Raw genomic sequence first — 22,558 nt, 5'->3', positions numbered from 1 at the left:
CATGTATGTAATAAAGTTTTACTTTAACGGTGTCTGTGTCCTGTTTTTGTTTGGATATTTTTATGCAGTAGAACTACAGTTAGCAGCGGGCCCGTTTCCCCCCCGCATGCTGGTACTTGTGGTTCTCCAAGTACCAGCTTGCGGGGGAGGCTTGCTGGGACTTGTAGTTCTTCTGCAAAAAACAATATTCTTTTATTTTTACACATGGCTATCAGCCCCCCATCCGCAGCCCTTGGATGGGGGGGACAGCATCGGCTTCACCCCTGGCCCTTGGGTGGCTGGAGGGGGGGACCCCTTGATTTAAGGGGTCCGCACTCCTCCAGGGTACATCAGCCAGGGGTGACTAGTTGGGGGGGTAATGCCACGGCCGCAGGGACTGGTATAAAAGTGTCCCCCGGCTGTGGCATTATCTCTCCAGCTAGTAGAGCCCGGTGCTGGTGTAAAAAATACGGGGGACCCCTACGCTTTTTGTCCCCCGTATTTTATGCACCAGGACCGGACGCAGAGCCCGGTGCTGGTTCTAAAAATACGGGGGATCCCCTGTCCATTTTTCCCCCGTATTTTTACAACCAGGACCGGCTCAAACAGCCCGAGGCTGGCTATGCTTAGGAGGGGGGACCCCACACAATTTTTTTCTTGATTTTAACCCATTCCCACCCCTTCCCACTGAAAACCATGCTCTCTCTATTTTAGTCAGTTAAAAAAATATATATATTTTAAAAAATATATAAATAATAGTTGTGTCTCCTAATAGACAAACCAAGTACCTAATCCCTTCTAATATAAATAGATATGCTATTGGCAATAAAAAAAAACACAAAAAAAACATGTTTTTATATTTTTTTTATTAGATTCCGCCAGCAAGTGAGGCGGAATGAAATTGACTAAATTACTGTCGAAAAGCACTGTTGTCAAATCGACATTCTTCAATTGAATATACTTTTGTCGAAAAGCCGCATTTTTACCATTGCAGACATGTCGAATTTGACAACTGTCGAATTTGAAAAAGTCGAATCTGAAAAGTCCGTTTTTTTGTCGAAAAGTACTGTATTGCATTGTCGAATATTTTTTTGTGCCGAAAATGCCCCGTTTTTCGACATTTGCGGCAATTCGACCGCAATTGCATATACCCCATAGTATATTGTCCAGCAGCATATCGCACCCACTTATATTTAACAATCCAGGGGTGCCAGGTCAAATTCATCCATAAACCGTACCATGGAACCATTTAAACCTGTTGACCATTTGTACTCTCTACCTGTTACCTGTTAACTTTTTGGCCCTGTCGAGCTAATGCATGTCGACCCTATATTGTTCTGACCTATATACTGTCTATTTTAGTGGTTCTTGAATCACGGCGCACTAGAGTATAAGAAATTTTTCACAGCACCCCTAGGACAAAGGTTTCTTACTGAGAAATTTAGAAAGAAATATTAAATTAAGTAAAGTGTGTTTATATGTTCACTTGTGTTCTGAGGTGCAGGATTTGCTTCTGTTTGTCTACATAGTTTATGACTGGCAGCCACCAGCACTGGTTTTGCCTTTTATATTGACCATAAATAATTTAAATTGGTTCTGGACCACCAATCCAAGGCACCCCTGTAAGTGTCCCGAGACAGCCCAGGGAGACACGGCACACAGTTTGAGAACCACTGGTCTATCTAATAACTGTACATCTTTTATACCACACCGGGAAATTTCAGGGTCAAACCCATAGTGAATCAGCAACTTGCACAATCTGGCATTTAGGACTTCAAGCCTGTGGTGTTTATGATTTCTTTTACATTATCTAATCTTTATCTACTGTAGTTTTGGTGAAAGTTATCTTGTAATCTAATTAAATTAGTAACTCTATAATTGAGTTATATTATTAATTAATCTATGGGGGCATTAAATGGTTATCTTAATTTTCTAAATAAACAGATTACCTTTTTAAGCCAACTTTGTCCCATCAATATTGATCTTTAAAGTACTTGGATGTAATGCTCCCCACCTATTTGTCACTGCATTTACTTCATCTCTCTTTCCTCTTCTATATCTGGGGGAGATGTATCAAACCTTTGAGTGAGATTGAAATGCAGAAGTTGCCCATAGCTGCCGATCAGCTTCAACCTATCATTTATCTAGCACAGTCAATAAATAACAGTTAGTAGCTGATTAGTTGCTATGGGCAACTTCACCACTTTATCTCTCAAAGATTTCATACTTCTCCCTCTCCCTCTCTTTTTAATACCCTCCTATACAGAACTCTCTCTCTCTCTCTCTCTTATTATTGTGTCTTCCTTGCTGTGATGCTAAGTGTAAAGCATACTTGCCTACCTGACCCTCTCCATGAGGGAGAAAATGCTCTATTCCTGGACTTTACTGGTAATGTATGATTGCCATCACCTGTGGTGAGCTAGTTAATTGATAAGAAAGGTGTTTCACCACAGGTGATGGCAATCATACATTACCAGGAAAGTCCAGGAACAGAGCATTTTCTCCCTCATGGAGAGGGTCAGGTAGGCAAGTATGGTGTAAAGCAGAGGTTCTCAAACTCGGTCCTCGGGGGCACACACAGTGCATGTTTTGCAGGTAACCCAGCAGGTGCACAGGTGTATTAATTACTCACTGACACATTTTAAAAGGTCCACAGGTGGAGCTAATTATTTCACTTGTGATTCTGTGAGGAGACCTGCAAAACATGCACTGTGTGTGCCCCCGAGGACCGAGTTTGAGAACCTCTGGTGTAAAGGAATATACCCTCTCCTGTGATTGTCATGTACTTGTGAGCATGAGTGAGTATAAATGTGGCAGGACACTGAAATGGTGTATGTGTGCATGCATGTGTGTAGTATGACAGTGATAAAAATTATTTGAAGCAAGGGTTCCAAAATCTAATCCTCAGGTATACACAAAATGTTTATTTTTTATGTATTTCTTTAAACATGCACAGGTGAGTTAATCTGTTTTTCTGGGTCAGTGATTATCTCACCTGTTTCACAGACAGAATACCAATAAACATGCCCTGTTGGTGGTACTCGGGGATTGAGGTTGATTATCCCTGATTTAGGGTGATAGAGGCACATTTGAGTGACAGACTAAGGTGGTGGAGTCTCTAAATGAGAGTGGTGTGTATGTGGGCTATGGGGTGAATAAGGAACATTATGGGTGATTGTGTGAAGCTTAGCCAGGGTGAGTGAATTCTGAAAATAATGGGTATAGCGACATTGATGGTCTGTGCGAGTGATACTGAGGGTCAGTTTGAATGAGTGATTGAACCAATGAGGGTCAGGAGTGACAACTGAATATGAATTGCATGAATACTAATAGGCCCTACACACTGGTCGACATTCCTTAAAGATATAAACGATCTCGTTCATTATTGAACGAGATACCATCCATATCTTTAAGTGTGGAGTCACCAGCGATGAACGATGCGGGGCCCCGCGCTCGTTAATTGCTGGTGCCCCGTCGGCTGTACATGCAGGCTAATGTGGACAATCTCGTCCATATTTACCTGCACTTCAATGGAGCCGGGTGACGGGGGGAGTGAAGAAACTTCACTCCCACCGTCACTAACCCCCCCCCCCCCCCGCCGCCGGGTCGCCCGTATCCGCCGTCGGGCAGCTCGGCAGCGGATCTTTATATGTGTAGGGCCCTTATGTGTATGTTTTAGAGATTGCGGATATATGGACCCTGTATGTGACCAAAGAAGGATGAGTATAGGGACACTGAGGATGAATGGTGGGGAAATTGAGGGTGAGATACATGCTGAATATAAGTTACAGGAATACTGCACATCCTGAACTCAGCTAGCTGTACATGACTCTTCATCTCCAGCTTTGAGACAGTTGCTAGTGTGGCAGATGCAAGACCCTCCCATGCATCTCAATGTATGGTAACTCCAGCATTACAACCCCCCAACTTGCAACTTACTTGTGACTGCACTGTTCAAACCTCACATCTGGTTGTGGCCCCTTTGCCCTGCTCGCACCATTCACTTCTCCTCCTCCCCACTCAGACACCCCTTCCCCCATGATTGGCATAAAAAATGGACTTCAAAATGCATGGCAGCAAGTGCCAGATTGATCCCCTGCGTCCCACTGTGCTTAGATGGATTCCTGTACTGCATATAAATATTTCATTAAACCCCAGGTGCCCACGATTATTGTGGACTGCTTTCAATACCATGGGTCTGTATTTTTGTGGAAGAAGTAATTGAGTTTTCTTTTTACCATGTGAAGACTTTATACATTGGATCAATAGTCTATTCTGCACCATTAGCCACTTAAACAACAACTTTGCTTTTTGTCATCTTTTATGTGTCAAAAGGATAAATATTTACCCTCCCACACTCCCTGATGTATAGCCCTAATCTAGGGATCAGACATTTTGTTAGATATAATATGATGGCAGCTTAGTCTCTGCAGATCCCCAATTTGTAAATTGGAGAGGCAACAAGAGGCCAATGGGAAGCCTCCCAGTTGCTCCCAGTGCTGGAACACCACCATTATCTTGGGGACAAGGATACAGTCCCAACATGACACAGGTTTCAAATATCTGAAGATGGGACTTCTATCCAGTCCTCTACTTGCAAATGGCATAACAAGTTTGGCATTCTGGACAAACAATCAGCATCTACATTGATTTGCCCAGGTCGATACTTGACACAGAAATTGTAAATGGCTAGTGCGGTTAATTCAAGGTTCCCTGTGGCATCCAGTTTGGCAGTGGTTTGAACATAGGTCAAGGGATTATTATCAGTACTAGTTACCAGCCCATCAAAATGATGGCACAACATAATAGCAATATCAGTGCTGACGGTTGTGCGCGTCTGAATAGAGCAAAACTTGAATTGCTCCATCAGGCGCCATCTAGTGGCTGCCTGCACAAAAAATACTTAAATACCCCAATAGAGGTGACGAGCAGCTTTAGCCTTTCATTATGTAGGATAAACCTCAAATTGAGCTCTATACAGGTATTTATGAAACCTATTCACCACATTCCATTTTATTGTCAGAAAAGTGCTCAGCTTCCATTTCTTCCCATGCTAGAGGCCAAACTATGTTCCACTTCCATCCTGGTGTACTAATTGCTGGCAGGGCTAAAAGGATAATGTCTGTATCCAATAAATGTAGAGCGAGTACTATTACTGCACATACTATGATTAGAGAGCAATTCAATTGTTGTTTGGGACCCCTGCCAGTAGAAAACACCCACCAGCATCTGTTCAATTGTTCTAATGGGCTCCCAACCAGAGCAACAATTGAATTGCTCCAATGGCGCCATTACTTTGGGCTCCCAATAACACAATTGAATTCCCCCTTAATGTTCCTTACCACTGATCAACAACCATGCTTTTCAATACTTCAAATAATGGTTTAAGAACAAACTCAATCTCCACTTCAGCAATATCATCCAAAATTCTGCAAATGGCCATACACAACTTTTGGTCTACTTGTTTCCTCGTACACCAGTCATATACATCTTCACTGAGATCCCCCATGTTTCTTCTATACACACAACAGGAGACCTGAGTTAGGACCGAGATCCCAGTGGTACCTCCAAAAGTGTAATGGTTGCTCACCTGTACATTGGATTTAGTAAAAAGGTTACAACCACTAGATATTTACACTCAACCAAAATAAAAGAAAATGGGAGGGTTTTTTTTAATTGGAATGTTGTCTTCACCAAATCTTTTTCATGAATATTGGTACCAGGTAATAAGCATTAGCTGCTCTAGAGTTATAAGACAATATTAAATATTAAAATAGCAATTGTAATAATTCAATGGTAACAAATTTACTAAACTCACATAGGAATTGTATTTACCAATGTAACATCTGTGTCGGTATAATCTCCCCCATTCCATCTAATCTAATAGTGCATACTACTGTATTTACACCTGTATTTAGTCTTGTCAATAAGATTGTACTGACCTCTCTTCCACTCTCTATCTCTGTCAAGACGACAGTATTTAGAACCTTCCACTATTCGTGGCCTTCTTCCCTCCCCACACTCACACAATTACCTTTAGCATCTACTGATTTTAATAAATGATACGAGTATCTACAGATAATATGTAGTGCGATGCAGAAAAACTATAACCTTAGTCTTTGGCCTCTAAACTTGTTGATGCATATAAATCTCCTTTGAAGATAATGCAACTAGGGGCCCCATAGTTGGAGGTTAGATATCTTTGCTATAATAAACTGCTAGCAGTATATTCCTCACTCGCTCCCACAGATTGATATAAATAAGAAACCTGAGCTGCTACTCTTAGGTGAGGTTATGCAAGGTGGATTTTAATATTTGATAAGTGGGAAACATAAAAAATGGAAGGTATTATGACACTTCGCTTAGACAAAGAGTCATAAATCAGTACTGAATAGTTGAAACTGGACAAAGATAGTACTGTAATGCTGCAAAGAAGATACCATAAACTGTTTACACATAGCTAACTCTGAACCAATGATCCACAAGTAGTACACAATGCTAGTGTGAATAGAGGTAGCAACTGCCTGTATAAGCTGTCAGTTTCTATGTGCAGAGATGTGATAGCTGCATGCATAAGCTTTAGACCTTGTTTTTTAAATGGTCCCACTACATGTCAATATTTATTTTGAACACAACAATATCACTGTGATAACATAGTGTCATGTCACTGGGTTTTTGTCCCCTGGGGCAGGCTACTATGGCAGGAGAGTGTATGAAACTCGGAGGCTTCATAATGTGGGCTACTGCTACCGGCAGATACTATATGGACACTGGGGGCTAGATGTAATAGGGTGCGATTTTTTAGGTGTCTAAAAAATCGCACCAAATCGCACGTTTGTAACTTGCGATTTTTTACTAAAAATCACACATGTAATAGGGTGCGAATTTTAAGGTTAAAACGGAAATTGTACACGATTTTTGGCGATTTTTGGTACGGGAAACATGCGATTTTTAGTAATAAAAACATGCGGCTTTTGATCATGTTTTTAAGACTTAGTCAGAAGCATGACGTGCAGGTCCCCCCAAAAGTAGAGAAGTGCGGCGGGCACTTTTCATGTTTTGTGTTTTGGTTTAAATTCCCCGCTCGTGTTTTGGTTTTGGATTGGTTTTGCCAAGACCACCCTTTCGTGTTTTGGTTTTGGATTTTGATGATTTTTGAAAACCCCCCCATAAAAATGGCTAAAATCAAAGAAATTGGAGGTAATTTTGATCCTATGGTATTATTAACCGCAATAATATTCATTTCCACTCATTTCCACTCATTTCCAGTCTATTCTGAACACCTCATTCCTCACAATATTGTTTAAAGGCCAAGGTGGCTGTATGACTAAGCTAAGTGACACAAGTGTGCAGCACAAACACCTGGCCCATCTAGGAGTGGCACGGCAGTGTCAGACAGGATGGCATATTTAAAAAATAGGCCCCAAACAGCACATGATGCAAAGATGAAAAAGAGGTGCACCAAGGTTGCTGTATGACTAAGCTAAGCAACACAAGTGTGCGGCACAAACACCTGGCCCATCAAGGAGTGGTACTGCAGTGTCAGACAGGAGGGCAGATATTAAAAAAAGGCCCCAAACACCACATTATGCAAAGATGTAAAAGAGGTGCAATGAGGTAGCTGTATGACTAAGCTAAGCGACACAAACAATTGGTCCATCTTGGAGTGGCAGACAGGATGGCGCTTAAAAAAAAAATAGTCCCCAAACAGCACATCATGCAAAGATGTAAAAGAGGCGCAATGTGGTAGCTGTATGACTAAGCTAAGCGACACAAAGTGCGGCACAAACACCTGGCCCTTCTAGGGTTAACATTGCAGTCCCTCTGCACTAATGACGGATACCAGAGGCACGTCTAGCACTAGCATAGTTGTTATGGCCTCAGAAATCCGCTTTGCAACAGGGTATATATACACATATGCAGCAGTATCACTGGAATTATATGCCAGTACCACTGGACATGTATGGCAGTATCACTGGAATCATACACCAGTACCACTGGAATTATGTGGCAGAATCACTGGACTTATACGCTGGTACCACTGAAATTATACGGCAGGATCACTGGAATTATACGGCAGGATCACTGGACTTATACGGCAGGATCACTGGGATATACGGCAGTACCGCTGGACATATATGGCAGTATCAATGGACATATACGGCAGTATCACTCGACATATACGGTAGTATCACTGGACTGGACTTATACGCCAGTACCACTTGAATTATATGGCAGGATCACTGGACATATACGGCAGTACCGCTGGACATATATGGCATTATCACTAGACATATACGGCAGTATCACTGGACTGGACTTATACGCCAGTACCACTGGAATTATACGGCAGGATCACTCAAATTATACGGCAGGATCACTGGAATTATACAGCAGGATCACTGGAATTATACGGCAGTACCGCTGGACATATACAGCAGTATCAATGGACATATACGGCAGTATCTATGGACATATACGGCAGTATCACCGGACATATACGGCAGTATCAATGGACATATACAGCAGTATCACTGTACATATACAGCAGTATCACTGGACATATACGGCCATACCACTGGACATATACAGCAGCACAGGGACACTACCATTGGACTGATGCAGGACAACACAGCTCCACTACAATGGACTGGACTTATACAGCAGCACTGGACATATGGCAGCAGAGTACACCACCACTGTGACTGGACTGATGCAGCACAATACACCACTGAACTGATCCAGCACAAGACCGCACCACTGGACTGGACTTATACAGCAGCACTGGACATATGGCAGCAGAGGACACAACCACTGTGACTGGACTGATGCAGCACAATACACCACTGAACTGATGCAGCACAAGACCGCACCACTGGACTGGACTTATACAGCAGCACTGGACATATGGCAGCAGAGGACACAACCACTGTGACTGGACTCATGCAGCACAAGACACTAACACTGAACTGATGCAGGACACTGAGGATGGAGACACATCCTCTCTCTACACTCTCCAATGCCGGAGTGAAAATGGCGGGGACGCACGGCTCCTTATATGGAATCCAAACTGTCACAACTGAGGGCCTGAGCTGACGGGAGGCAGCCTCAGTTGTAGGGGCTGAGATGTACCGGAACCTGGGAGGTTGTATCAGACCCCTGGACATGTAAGTAACATGAATAATAACTGCCCGAAGGCGTGACCACGACAACTTGGATAAAAGTCAATGATGTTTATTATGACAACTCCGCAACACAGCAGCAGTAAAAGAAAACGTAAAAGTCAGCAAATAATAAATACAGTTCCTGGGTACTACAGGATGGCAGGAGCCACAGGGCACTGGTAGTGTGAGATAGTTCTTATGATCTTCTAGATGGAAAGTCCTTACCAGGCCCGACTGTAGCAATGGAGATAACCCAGGATTGTGCCAGCTGGTGTTCCAGGAAAAGCTGGGTTGCTGAAGGTAAAACAGCTGCTGTGGATACTGGCTGGAACCAGACTGTTGTTAGCACGGAGTGGATACTGGCTGGAACCAGTTAAATAATAAATGAACTTGGGAGCAATGAAATATGAACTGAAATGTAGAACTTGAGAGCGGAGAAATAATAATACCGGTGGAGAGTGGTAAAGTGTAGAAAGGACACCGGCCCTTTAAGGGAAGCTGTACTCTGCTGGAAGCTGAGCTGGAAGCAGGTAATGTTGTAGCTGGAAACAGATGAATCCACAATGGATTGGAGAGTCAGGCTACACCGCAGGTGGAATGCTGGTGCGGGTCTCTATGGTGGAAGTCTTGAGACAGGAGCTGGAACCTGGAAGACAATCACAGGAGAGAGACAAACAGGAACTAGGTTTGACAACCAAAGCACTGACGCCTTCCTTGCTCAGGCACAGTGTATTTATACCTGCAGCAAGGAAGGGATTGGCTAGGCAATTATGCAGATTATCAATACTGAGAACAGATTGGTGGAAATGATCAGCTGACAGAATCCAAGATGGCTGCGCCCATGCAGACACTTGGAGGGAAGTTTGGTTTGTAATCCATGTGGTAATGAAAACAGTAATGGCGGCGCCGGCCACCGGAGACAGGAGGCGCCAGGCTGACAGATGCACATCCAACCACGCGGACACAGCGGAGGCCGCGGCTGACGTAATCGCCACTCAGACACTCTGCATGCAGAAGTTCAGGGACGGCGGCGGAGGCCGCGGGAGACGCCATGCCAGGTGTAATATGGCGTTTACTGTGACAGCGTCCCAGAGTGACAGGAGAGGATACAGGAATGTACACATCAGGATAACAGATGGGATCCGGTCCTGGAGCGCTGAGCCAGCCTTAGGAGGCATCTGATGGGTAAGAAATGGCGTCCAGATACCCGGATCGTGACAGCACCCCCCCCTTTAGGAGTGGCCCCAGGACACTTCTTTGGCTTTTGAGGAAACTTGGAATGGAATCTCCGGACCAAGGCAGGAGCATGGACATCAGAAGCATTGGTCCATGAACGTTCCTCAGGACCATAACCCTTCCAGTCAATAAGATATTGTAGTTGACCGTAACGGTGACGTGAGTCCAGGATCTTGGCCACTTCATACTCAACGCCTCGTTGAGTTTGGACTTTCGGAGTTGGAGGAAGTGAGGAATGAAACCGATTCAAGATCAGCGGTTTCAACAGGGAAACATGGAATGTCCTGGGTATTTTTAAGAAGGGAGGCAACTGGAGTCTGTAAGCAACAGGATTGATGACTTGTTCAATCTTGAAAGGACCGATATAGCGAGGTGCAAACTTCATACTGGGAACTCTTAACCTCAAATTCTTCGTGGATAACCATACCCGATCACCCACCTTGAGAGCAGGAACTGCTCGACGCTTCTTATCCGCAAACTTCTTGTATCTGAACGATGCCTTGAGCAGAGCTGATCGTACGCTCTTCCAGATATTGGCAAACTGATGCAAGGTGATATCCACTGCGGGAACAGAAGTTGCTGGAAGCGGTTGGAACTCAGGGACTTTAGGGTGGAATCCAAAGTTAGTGAAGAATGGTGTTGAAGCAGATGAAGAATGATACTGGTTGTTATGACAGAACTCGGCCCAGGGAAGTAATTGAACCCAGTCATCTTGAGAGGAGGACACATAGATGCGGAGGAAGGCCTCCAAGTCCTGATTCACCCTCTCGGTTTGACCATTGGTCTGAGGATGGTAAGCCGTGGAAAACTTTAGCTTGACTTGGAGGACTTGACATAAACTTCGCCAGAATTTGGCTGTGAATTGAACTCCTCGATCTGAGATAATTTCTTCAGGAAGACCGTGGAGTCGGAAGATCTCTTGTATGAATACTTGAGCCAACTTGGAAGCTGACGGAAGACCGGTGAGAGGAATGAAGTGTGCCATCTTGGTGAACCGGTCAACTACCACCCAGATGGTATTGAACTTGTTGCACATGGGTAAGTCTGTAATGAAATCCATCGACAAGTGGGTCCATGGTCGACGGGGAACGGATAGTGGAACCAGTTGCCCCGCAGGCGACTGGCGGGATACTTTATGTTGGGCACACTTTGGGTAAGATGCAATAAACTCCAAGACGTCCTTTTTCAGAGTTGGCCACCAATAGGACCTAGAGATAAACTCCAGGGTTTTTTGGATACCTGTATGTCCGGCAAAACGGGAAGCATGGGCCCAATGCATGAGCTTCTTCCTTAGCATCGGCTTCACAAAACTTTTCCCTGATGGGGGCGTAGAGTCCATCCCTACCGTGGAGAATGCCAACGGATTTATAATAGGATGCTTGTCTGAAGACTCTGACTCATTTTCTTGCTCCCATGAGCGGGAAAGGGCATCGGCCTTGCGATTCTGAGAGCCCGGACAGAACTGGAGTTTAAAGTCGAACCTGGAAAAGAAAAGTGCCCATCTGGCCTGACGAGGGTTGAGACATTGTGCGCCCTTCAGGTATAAAAGGTTCTTGTGGTCTGTAAGTATGGTGATTGAATGAGAAGCTCCCTCCAACAGATACCTCCACTCTTCTAGAGCGAGCTTGATGGCTAGCAACTCCTGGTCGCCAATGGCATAGTTGCGCTCAGCTGGGGAGAACTTCCGGGAGAAGAAACTGCAAGGGTGTAAATGGCCATCTTTAGCCCTCTGAGATAACACCGCTCCTACTCCAACGGAGGAGGCATCCACCTCTAAGATGAAAGGAGAGTCGATGTCAGGCTGTTTCAGAACAGGCGCAGAGATGAACCTTTGTTTTAAAAGATGAAATGCTTGCATGGCTTCTTCAGACCACTTGGACGGGTTAGCACCCTTCTTAGTGAAAGCAGTAATAGGTGCCACAATGGTGGAAAAGTCTCGTATAAACTTTCGGTAATAGTTGGCGAACCCTAAGAACCTCTGGACCCCTTTGAGGGTTAAGGGTACCGGCCAATTTTGGATTGCTTGTAGTTTCTCAGGATCCATCTCTAGTCCGGAACCAGACACAATGTACCCTAGAAACGGAATGGACTTGACTTCAAAGACGCATTTTTCTAATTTGCAATAGAGATGATTGACACGGAGACGGGACAGAACCTCTTTAACCCAAAAACGATGTTCCTCTAAATCGTTGGCAAAAATGAGGATATCGTCTAGATAGACCACGACATGACGGTATAGAATGTCTCTGAAGATCTCATTGACAAAATGCTGGAAGACAGCTGGGGCATTGCTCAATCCGAAGGGCATGACGAGGTACTCATAATGTCCGTCACGGGTGTTAAAGGCGGTCTTCCACTCGTCACCCTCACGGATCCGGATGAGATTGTATGCACCTCGCAAGTCCAGCTTTGTAAAGATGGTAGCTCCGCTAACTCTGTCAAAGAGCTCAGTAATCAGGGGTAAAGGATAACGGTTCTTGATGGTAATGTCGTTCAAACCTCTGTAGTCGATGCACGGCCGCAGACCACCATCTTTCTTTTTTACAAAAAAGAAGCCTGCGCCGGCTGGGGAAGAAGAAGGTCGAATGAACCCCTTTGCTAGGTTCTCTTTAATGTATTCCTCCATAGAATGCGTCTCAGGCAGAGACAACGGATAAGTTCGGCCTCGAGGTGGAACCTTCCCTGGAACGAGATCAATCGGGCAGTCCCATTCTCTATGAGGAGGAAGGATATCAGCAGAAGCTTTACTGAACACATCCGTGAAATCTTGATATGGAGGAGGTGGAACATCAGACGACCTGGGGGAGGAAGAACAGACAGGCAATACTTTAAACAAACATGTCTCTGCACAGGAGGAACCCCATGCCAGGATTTGCGTAGTCGTCCAATCAATTGTAGGATTGTGAAGACGGAGCCATGGAAGGCCCAGGACCACAGGATGTGTGGCTCTTGGAATCACTAAAAGTGAAATAAGTTCGGAATGAAGAACTCCCACTCTCAGACGAACTGGTAGAGTCCTTAGAGCAATAACAGTATCAAAAATTTTACTGCCATCCACGGCAGTTAAGGAAAAGGAGGAAGGAAGTCTCTCGGTGGGTAGGGACCACCGTTTAACATAGGCTTCAGTAATAAAGTTCCCAGCTGCTCCGGAATCAAGGAGGGCAATGACGTTCCGATAACGTTGAGCAACTTGAAGCGAGACAGGGAGATTACAATCATGAGGAGATGGAGAGGAGATCATTACTCCTAGCCGGCCCTCTCCTGGGCGAGCTAGGGTTTGGAGTTTTCCCGGACGTTCGGGACAGGCATTGATGGTGTGAGACGGAGCTGCACAGTAAAGACAAAGAGACTCAGAGAGACGTCTTCGGCGCTCAGCAGGAGTTAAACGGGAACGGCCAATTTGCATGGGCTCATCTTTAGATGGTGACAGTTGACGAGGAGGAGGAGCAGAAGATTTTGGAGCAGATGATCTTCCACGCTCAGTTGCTCTCTCTCTGAAACGTAAATCAACTTTCGTGCAGAGTGAGATTAGCTCATCTAACTTAGAAGGTAAGTCTCTGGTAGCTAACTCATCTTTAATAAGCTCAGATAAGCCATGCCAGAATGCAGCATACAGGGCCTCGTCGTTCCATGCCAGTTCGGATGCCAGGATCTGGAACTGTATCAGATATTGTCCTACAGTACGTGACCCCTGGCGTAAACGGAGAATCTCGGATGAAGCTGAGGTTACCCGGCCTGGCTCGTCGAAGATGCGCCTGAATGTTGACACGAATGCAGTGTAAGAAGATAGCAGGGTGTCGGACCTCTCCCATAACGGTGATGCCCAGTCAAGGGCGGAGCCACTGAGAAGAGAGATGATGTAGGCAATTTTTGTACGGTCACTGGGAAAATTGCCAGGTTGTAGCTCAAACTGAATCTCACACTGGTTGAGAAATCCCCTGCAGAATCTTGGAGATCCGTCAAATTTTGCTGGCGTTGGAAGATGAAGACGTGGAGCAGAAATGGGTAAGGTGGGTGGGGTTATAGCTGGAGTCACTGTGGTTGACGCACCAGATGCGCCTGATCCACGGAGAGTTGTCTGAATCCCATCCAGCCGAGTAGAGAGATCCTGGAGACAGCGGATTATGTGGCCCTGTGCAGCCTCCTGATGTTCTAGTCGGGCTGCCAGTTCTTGCATCGGCCTGGCCGCTTGATCCTGGTCTCCGGCTGGATTCATTAGGTCAGTGCTTACTGTCACAACTGAGGGCCTGAGCTGACGGGAGGCAGCCTCAGTTGTAGGGGCTGAGATGTACCGGAACCTGGGAGGTTGTATCAGACCCCTGGACATGTAAGTAACATGAATAATAACTGCCCGAAGGCGTGACCACGACAACTTGGATAAAAGTCAATGATGTTTATTATGACAACTCCGCAACACAGCAGCAGTAAAAGAAAACGTAAAAGTCAGCAAATAATAAATACAGTTCCTGGGTACTACAGGATGGCAGGAGCCACAGGGCACTGGTAGTGTGAGATAGTTCTTATGATCTTCTAGATGGAAAGTCCTTACCAGGCCCGACTGTAGCAATGGAGATAACCCAGGATTGTGCCAGCTGGTGTTCCAGGAAAAGCTGGGTTGCTGAAGGTAAAACAGCTGCTGTGGATACTGGCTGGAACCAGACTGTTGTTAGCACGGAGTGGATACTGGCTGGAACCAGTTAAATAATAAATGAACTTGGGAGCGATGAAATATGAACTGAAATGTAGAACTTGAGAGCGGAGAAATAATAATACCGGTGGAGAGTGGTAAAGTGTAGAAAGGACACCGGCCCTTTAAGGGAAGCTGTACTCTGCTGGAAGCTGAGCTGGAAGCAGGTAATGTTGTAGCTGGAAACAGATGAATCCACAATGGATTGGAGAGTCAGGCTACACCGCAGGTGGAATGCTGGTGCGGGTCTCTATGGTGGAAGTCTTGAGACAGGAGCTGGAACCTGGAAGACAATCACAGGAGAGAGACAAACAGGAACTAGGTTTGACAACCAAAGCACTGACGCCTTCCTTGCTCAGGCACAGTGTATTTATACCTGCAGCAAGGAAGGGATTGGCTAGGCAATTATGCAGATTATCAATACTGAGAACAGATTGGTGGAAATGATCAGCTGACAGAATCCAAGATGGCTGCGCCCATGCAGACACTTGGAGGGAAGTTTGGTTTGTAATCCATGTGGTAATGAAAACAGTAATGGCGGCGCCGGCCACCGGAGACAGGAGGCGCCAGGCTGACAGATGCACATCCAACCACGCGGACACAGCGGAGGCCGCGGCTGACGTAATCGCCACTCAGACACTCTGCATGCAGAAGTTCAGGGACGGCGGCGGAGGCCGCGGGAGACGCCATGCCAGGTGTAATATGGCGTTTACTGTGACAGCGTCCCAGAGTGACAGGAGAGGATACAGGAATGTACACATCAGGATAACAGATGGGATCCGGTCCTGGAGCGCTGAGCCAGCCTTAGGAGGCATCTGATGGGTAAGAAATGGCGTCCAGATACCCGGATCGTGACACAAACCCTGCAAGAATCCGACAGTAGGATGATTACGTTTTGCCTCGTTCTGGTTCCCAAGTCAGGCAGGAAAACCTGAGCCTGACTCAGATCCGGGCTCAGGTAGTGAAGTTCTGGGGGGGAGGAGGTTTGGTTCTCTGAGAACCGAACCCGCTCATCTCTAACCAAAATCATAACCAGCCTCGGGCTCTTTGAGCCGATCCTGATTTAAAAAATACAGGGGAAAAATTGACTGGGGTTCCCCGTATTTAAACAACCAGCGCTGGACTCTCCTCTGTATTTTTGAAACCATGCACCGGGTTCCACTAGCCAGGTAGGTAATGCCACAGCTGGGGGACACTTTTATATAGGTCCCTGTGGCCAAAGCATCACAAACCCCCCCAACTAGTCACCGATGGCCAGGGTTCCCTGGGGGAGTGGGGACCCCTTAAATGAAGGGCTTTCCCCCCAGTTACCCAAAGGCCAGGGATGAAGCCGGGGCTGTCCCCTCCATCCGTGGGCTGTGGATGGAGGGCTGATAGTCTTGAAAGTGTTAAAAAGAATATTGTCTTTTGTTGTGGAACTATAAGTCCCAGCAAGCCTCCCCCACATGCTCTTACCTGGAGAACCACAAGTACCAGCATGCTGGGAATTAAAGGGCCCGCTGGTACCTGTAGTTCCACAACAAAAGAAATAACCCCAAAAAGTAAAGACACACACACACCTTAAAAGTAAAAATTTATTTACACACTTACACACTCACACGTACTTACCTACATCCCATGCCTCCATTCACGTCCCCTTGTCCAAGTAGAATCCCTTTGTGTACCTTTTTAAAAAAAATAATATACTCTCCAAAAATCCTGTGAAGATCTGTCCTCTTCGATCCATATAGGCATCCCAGGGGTTAAAATTAAAAAAAACGCATTCACCGGAACAACAAACATGTAGAAATGTATGTGGAAACATACACTTCTACTACGCGTATGAGGACCCTCTAACCATATTAATATCAATAGAGGGTCCTGCCAGCCAATCAGGAGCCGCTGCCGCAGCAGCAGCTTCATGATTGGCTCTATGTTGCTAGGGTACAGCCAATAGCGGCTTCCCCAGTGTAATGAGGAGACGCTATCCATTCATTACTAGGCTGTGTGACGCTTAATTGATGTAACCGCTAGGGTCAGCAGCAAATGACCTTGTGGTTTGTGGGTCCGGGTGAATGCATGTTTTTATTTTAACCCCTGGGATTCCTACATGGATCGAAGAGGACAGATCTTCACAGGATTTTTGTGCAGAGAGAGTTAGATTTGGGTGGGTTATATTGTTTCTGTGCAGGGTAAATACTGGCTGCTTCATTTTTACACTGCAATTTAGATTTCAGTTTGAACAAACCCCACCCAAATCTAACTCTCTCTGCACATGTTATATCTGCCCCTACTGCAGTGCACATGCCCATTATAGGAAAATGTTGTTTTGAAATCAACTTTGAATTAGGCCCATAGTTACAGTTGCAGAAAATGTTTTTCTATTGACTTCTAATAATAAAATTCACAAACATAGTACTATCTACAAACATGGACATCAATGGTTTTATTCAAACAGCCCACCCCCTTTCTCAAGACTGGACAAACATATACTTTTCCCAACGTAACCCCTATATTACTATAATATATCTTAACAAAGAAGAACAATTTTTTTTTCTGTGTTTTTTTGACACACTTAACAAATATTTATTTAAAAAGCAACAAAATACTAGTGAATCTCAGCTTTGACACAGCTCGTTTTACATCTTGGTTTCTCAGGCTGTAGATCATGGGATTCAACATTGGTATGATCACTGTATAGAACAGAGACAGCACCCAGTCCTGGTCCACTGCAAATGCAGAAGTTGGTCGTAAATACATGAAGAGAGCTGGGCAATAGAACAAGGCTACACAGGTAAAGTGAGAGATACAGGTGGAAAGAGACTTGCTCCGACCCCTAGAAGAGCCAATCCTAAATAATGGTAATAAAATATAGGCATATGATATCAGTATACACGAGAAAGAGCCCACTTCAATAGAGCCAGCAACAGCAAATAAGAAAATCTCATTAAGAAATGTATCTTTGCATGACAGCTTTAAGATGGGGTTGATATCGCAGTAGAAATGATTTATATGATTTTCCCCACAGAATGGTAAGATAAATGCAAAATATGTGTGTATTAATGAGTTAAGAAATCCTGCTGTGTAAACTGAGCAAACAAGTTGAAAACACCGACCTTTGCTGATAAGTGTGGTATAATACAAAGGCTTACATATGGCTGTGTATCGGTCATAGGCCATCACAGCAAGTAGCATTGCTTCAGAGCTCACCAAGTCAATGAAAAGAAACATTTGTGTAGCACAAGCAGTGATGGAAATTGTCTTGTTTACAGAGAGAATGTTGGCCATAATGTTGGGTGTAATAGTTGATGAATACAACATGTCTATAAAGGATAAATTCATGAGAAAAAAGTACATTGGTGTTTGCAGGCCTGGAGTCACTCTAATTATCACAATGATCATAAGATTACCCAGCAATGTTACCAAGTACACTGATAAGCAGAGGAGAAAGAGAGGAAGCTGAAGGTTTGGGTCAGAGGAAAGACCAGAGAGAACAAATTCTGCTACAAGTGTTGTGTCCTTTGGCTTCATTGTGTGATGTTTAGTGGCGCAATCTGTATGAAACTAATTTATTAATATATATTGTCATTTATTGGTCACCATTTCCAATAAACTCCATTTACTCTTCATGATTCTTGCAGCAAAGAGCATATACAATATGAAAAACATATTTGATACAATGTCCAATGATAGCTTAGCCAACTCCAACATCAACCAACATTCCGACTGAAAATGAAAGAATAGTGACATTATATTTCCTGATTCTGTTAGTCAACAAGTAGGCTCTAGATTTTTATGGCTTTGACAGTAGCAGCCATCAAGAGGTTCCCCCTGATGAAGGATTACAATCTATGAGGAAATGGAAGACATAAATTACAAGATATGGATTCTGACTGGAGACAGATTTGGGACTTAAATCTTGTACAATAAACAAATCACCTGCATGCAGATATCCTCAGAAAACGCATTTACAGTATCTAAAATATCACATTCTGGCCAAATGTAGCCAGAGTGATTCCAGTGATATAGCCACTAGATTTAAGTACCAATTGATATTAAAGAAGAAGAAAAAAGTTGTTTTTGTCCTAAAATTAATTGCCACTTTAAATCAAGTAGCTAAATTGCTGCAATTGCACCAGGACCAGCAAATTGGAGGCTATTACATCTTGGTCTCTGGGTTGTTAATAGAGAGTGTAATTTTAGTTTGTAACGCACCCTTGGAGAGTCCTCGGTGAGAATTTGTGAGAGAATTCAAATACCAAGGTTTATTAAAGAAGCAAATTTTAAAGTCTCTTTAAATTGGTAGATTTGTGAAGGTACAGTAGTTTATGATTTTTACTCCATTTAGTAGAAAATGCCACACTACCAGCGCTTTCTTGGTGTAATTCTGTATTTGTAGATTCACACTGGCAAGGAGCAGCAACATTTTTATTTTGCTAATTGCGACCTTTTAATGTGCCCATATTCTTTGAATTAATTCTGTGTATTACAAAACGTGACTTTGTTATCGTTATGTGAGTGATGCCCACTAATAAACTGTAAGAATAGACACTGAATCCTATTTATGTCTTTATTTGGAATCCTATCAGGCCAGATTCTTAAGACACACAACGGATGAGCAAGAAGGACTATTCTGAATGCTGCTATATGACCAAGCCAAGATATAAAATGCTTTGCTCAAGATACAAATACTGGACAATGTACAAAACAAGATGGTTTTTTTTTGTTTTTATATATAAGACTGGATAAGTAGCAGATATTTTTTATTTCTACTGTATGTAACAAAGAGCTCTAGCTTTTAATGTAAAAGGAAATATTGTAAGCATGCGAGCAGGGCCTTCCTACCTCTATGACTGTTTGTTATTTATTACCCAGTTTTGTTATATCATTGTTATTTCCAATTGTAAAGTGCAACGGAATTCACTGCGCTATATAAGAAACCGTTAATAAATAATAAATAAATAAAAGTAGTTGAGAAAGTGATTCCAGAGGAAGACAAATATCCAGAACATTTGCAATTGAAAAATCACCTTTCAGGCCTGATCTCATACAGAAACAATTCATAAAGCAAACAAGTTAGTAGAGGAAATCAGTGTTCTACATCTCTGAAGGGGATGCAGCCAATATATCATCTGTCGGGATCCCGGCGTTCAGGAGTCTGATGCCAGAATCCCGACAGCCGGTGAAATACAGTTACCCAACACACGCTGGGTATTTCCACTCGGTTGGTGGGTCCACACTACCAATCGAGTGGGAATAGAACCTGTGGTGACAGAAGCAAGTCACTGGGCCCGATGCGTGGAGAGTGTAGCGAGCCCGTGAGGAGACTAGCTGCCTCACAGCTGGGATACTGGCAGATGGGATGCCGCTGTCAGTATAGTGACAGTCGGCATCCCATATGTCGGGATATCATATGTATTCCCTCTGAAGATCCTATTGCATACCTCCCAACATGACCCTCTCCAGGAGGGACACAATACTCTGCTTCTGGACTTTTCTCCCAATTTATGATTGCCGGCACCTGTGTTGAATGGGTTAATAGATGAGAAAGGTGTTTCAGCACAGGTGATGGCAATCATAAATTAAGAGGTAAGTCCAGGAGCAAAGCATTCTGTCCCTCCTGGGGAGGGTCATGTTGGGAGGTATGATGTTGTACAGCTAGAAACAACTGCCAAGACAAACGTTTCATTGCTAAATAAATAATAATGACAACAAGAGGCACCACTGTAGTAATATATTGCTGCTGAAGGAAATAACTTTATTCTTGCAGTAAGTATATTATAAAGTATTATGAGAATATATATTAATGCCCCTTAAATGTTAAATATATTCTACAAATAAGATCAACCAGCTGGCGGTGACATACACCTTTTCAATAGTAACAATTAACAAGGACAAAGGATGGATGAGAATGTTGTCTCTATGCACAATACTCACCAAGTAGTTTATGCTAGGTACGCACTTATACAATTAGACTTGAGAAGATGTGATTCTTCTTACAATAAGATGAATAAAAGTCCAGAAGAACATACAGATTGATGTGTACACGCTATGGGAATCTACCATGAGATCTGTGATCCTCATAGTTTGAAACCATCTGCTGATTTGGTCGTGATTGCAGAAGCAGCAGAAGATGTATTGGATAGAATGGTTGTTAGTGCATACACACTTCAAGGTTTGTCTGACCATGCAATTTGATAAATATTAGGATGCCCATAAAACCAGATCTTTAAATTCAATCAGTAACCTTCTGATAAAACATTATTATAGGCATGTACATCCTATTAAGATTGTATCTCATGAACAGGTTGAGAATTGGAAGAAATGTCAAAGAATTGTGTAGGTGCGTACCTAGCTTAATACTATATACAGTATGTCTGGGATGCTGTTATAAGCTGTGTGTACTGTACTGTACATTAATAAAACTCAGTGACAAGTAAAAACATTTTGAAAAGGAATATCTATACTTATAACAGAGAGAGCGGCAAATGTATTAAGCCTGGAGAAGTGATAAAGAAATGATAAGTAGAAGGTAATAACGCAACAGCCAGTCCAACTGCCATTTTTCAAACCCGTAATAATGGGCCATATCCTTCCACTTATCACTTCTTTATGACTTATCCATGCTTAATACATCCATGGTTCTATACAGTAGTTAATGAATAAATAATTATTTTGGCTGCATTAAGGATAATTGTAATACAGATATCATAATCTGTGGATTTTTATGTAAATTCTCCCCCCCCCCTTTTTTTTTTGCCTATTTAGATGCTTGTTGATTACCACTAAAAGTCCTAGACTAATTTCATATAACATATTGTACCTTATCTACATATTTAGCTATAGATTTCATTGCTACACAATTATGTACATATTTTGCAACAAGATACTGCAACCCAGCTCTAATAGGCATCTTATAGGCATCTTATGGGCATTAAGCAAATCATTATGTAAGAAAGAGCAAACCACAAACATGACTCCTAAAGGGTTACCAGAGTAGGGGCATATTTATGCAGCAGCAATTTTTCCAGGTCCCCACTTCTTGCAAAACATGCAGGGCTTGGTCATTCTGTAGCGCTGTTTTAATTTTGAAGTCTTACTTTATAAGAAGCTGCGTCTTCATAATTATACGCCATACCCCATAGTCAATTGAAACTCTTCTGCTTTTACTTTGAAGTATAGAATTTTACATTTGTCTTAATTTTAAACAGAACATGTTTTCAAAGTAGACTATGGGGTCTATTTACTAAGCCTTAGATGGAGATAAAGTGCACAGAGATAAAGTGCCAGCCAATCACCTCCTGTCATTTTTCAAACCCAGCCTGTGACATAGTAGTTAGGAGCTGATTGGCTGGTACTTTATCTCCATTCACTTTATCTCAGTTCAAAGCTTAGTAAATAGACCCCTATGTACTTTATCAGCAGTTCCATTAAACTCCATAGTATTGTACTACAAGAGTGTAAACTATTTCTCTATTATGTGCCAGAATTTATAATCTAATGTTATAGTCAT

The 22,558-nt window shown here is 43.5% G+C and overlaps 2 protein-coding genes across 5 annotated transcripts in view; both read right to left on the bottom strand.

The window, feature by feature from the left end:
- The window catches only part of LOC134932152 (proto-oncogene Mas-like), a 240,962-nt gene that overhangs the window by 49,427 nt on the left and 168,977 nt on the right, over positions 1 to 22,558 (bottom strand). The gene's annotated exons all lie outside the window — the stretch shown is intronic.
- Positions 17,632 to 18,576, bottom strand: LOC134934558 (olfactory receptor 5AR1-like). The gene has a single exon (XM_063929974.1). It carries the CDS (start codon positions 18,574 to 18,576, stop codon positions 17,632 to 17,634), a length of 945 nt encoding a protein of 314 aa, XP_063786044.1.

The sequence above is a fragment of the Pseudophryne corroboree genome, chromosome 6 (assembly GCF_028390025.1).
Source record: "Pseudophryne corroboree isolate aPseCor3 chromosome 6, aPseCor3.hap2, whole genome shotgun sequence".
Taxonomy (NCBI): Eukaryota; Metazoa; Chordata; class Amphibia; order Anura; family Myobatrachidae; genus Pseudophryne; species Pseudophryne corroboree.
This window is presented reverse-complemented; position numbering and strand designations above follow the sequence as displayed.

Bases quoted from the DNA above. Each gene is read 5' to 3' on its own strand.
- LOC134934558 (XM_063929974.1), bottom strand. From the start codon at position 18,576: ATGAAGCCAAAGGACACAACACTTGTAGCAGAATTTGTTCTCTCTGGT.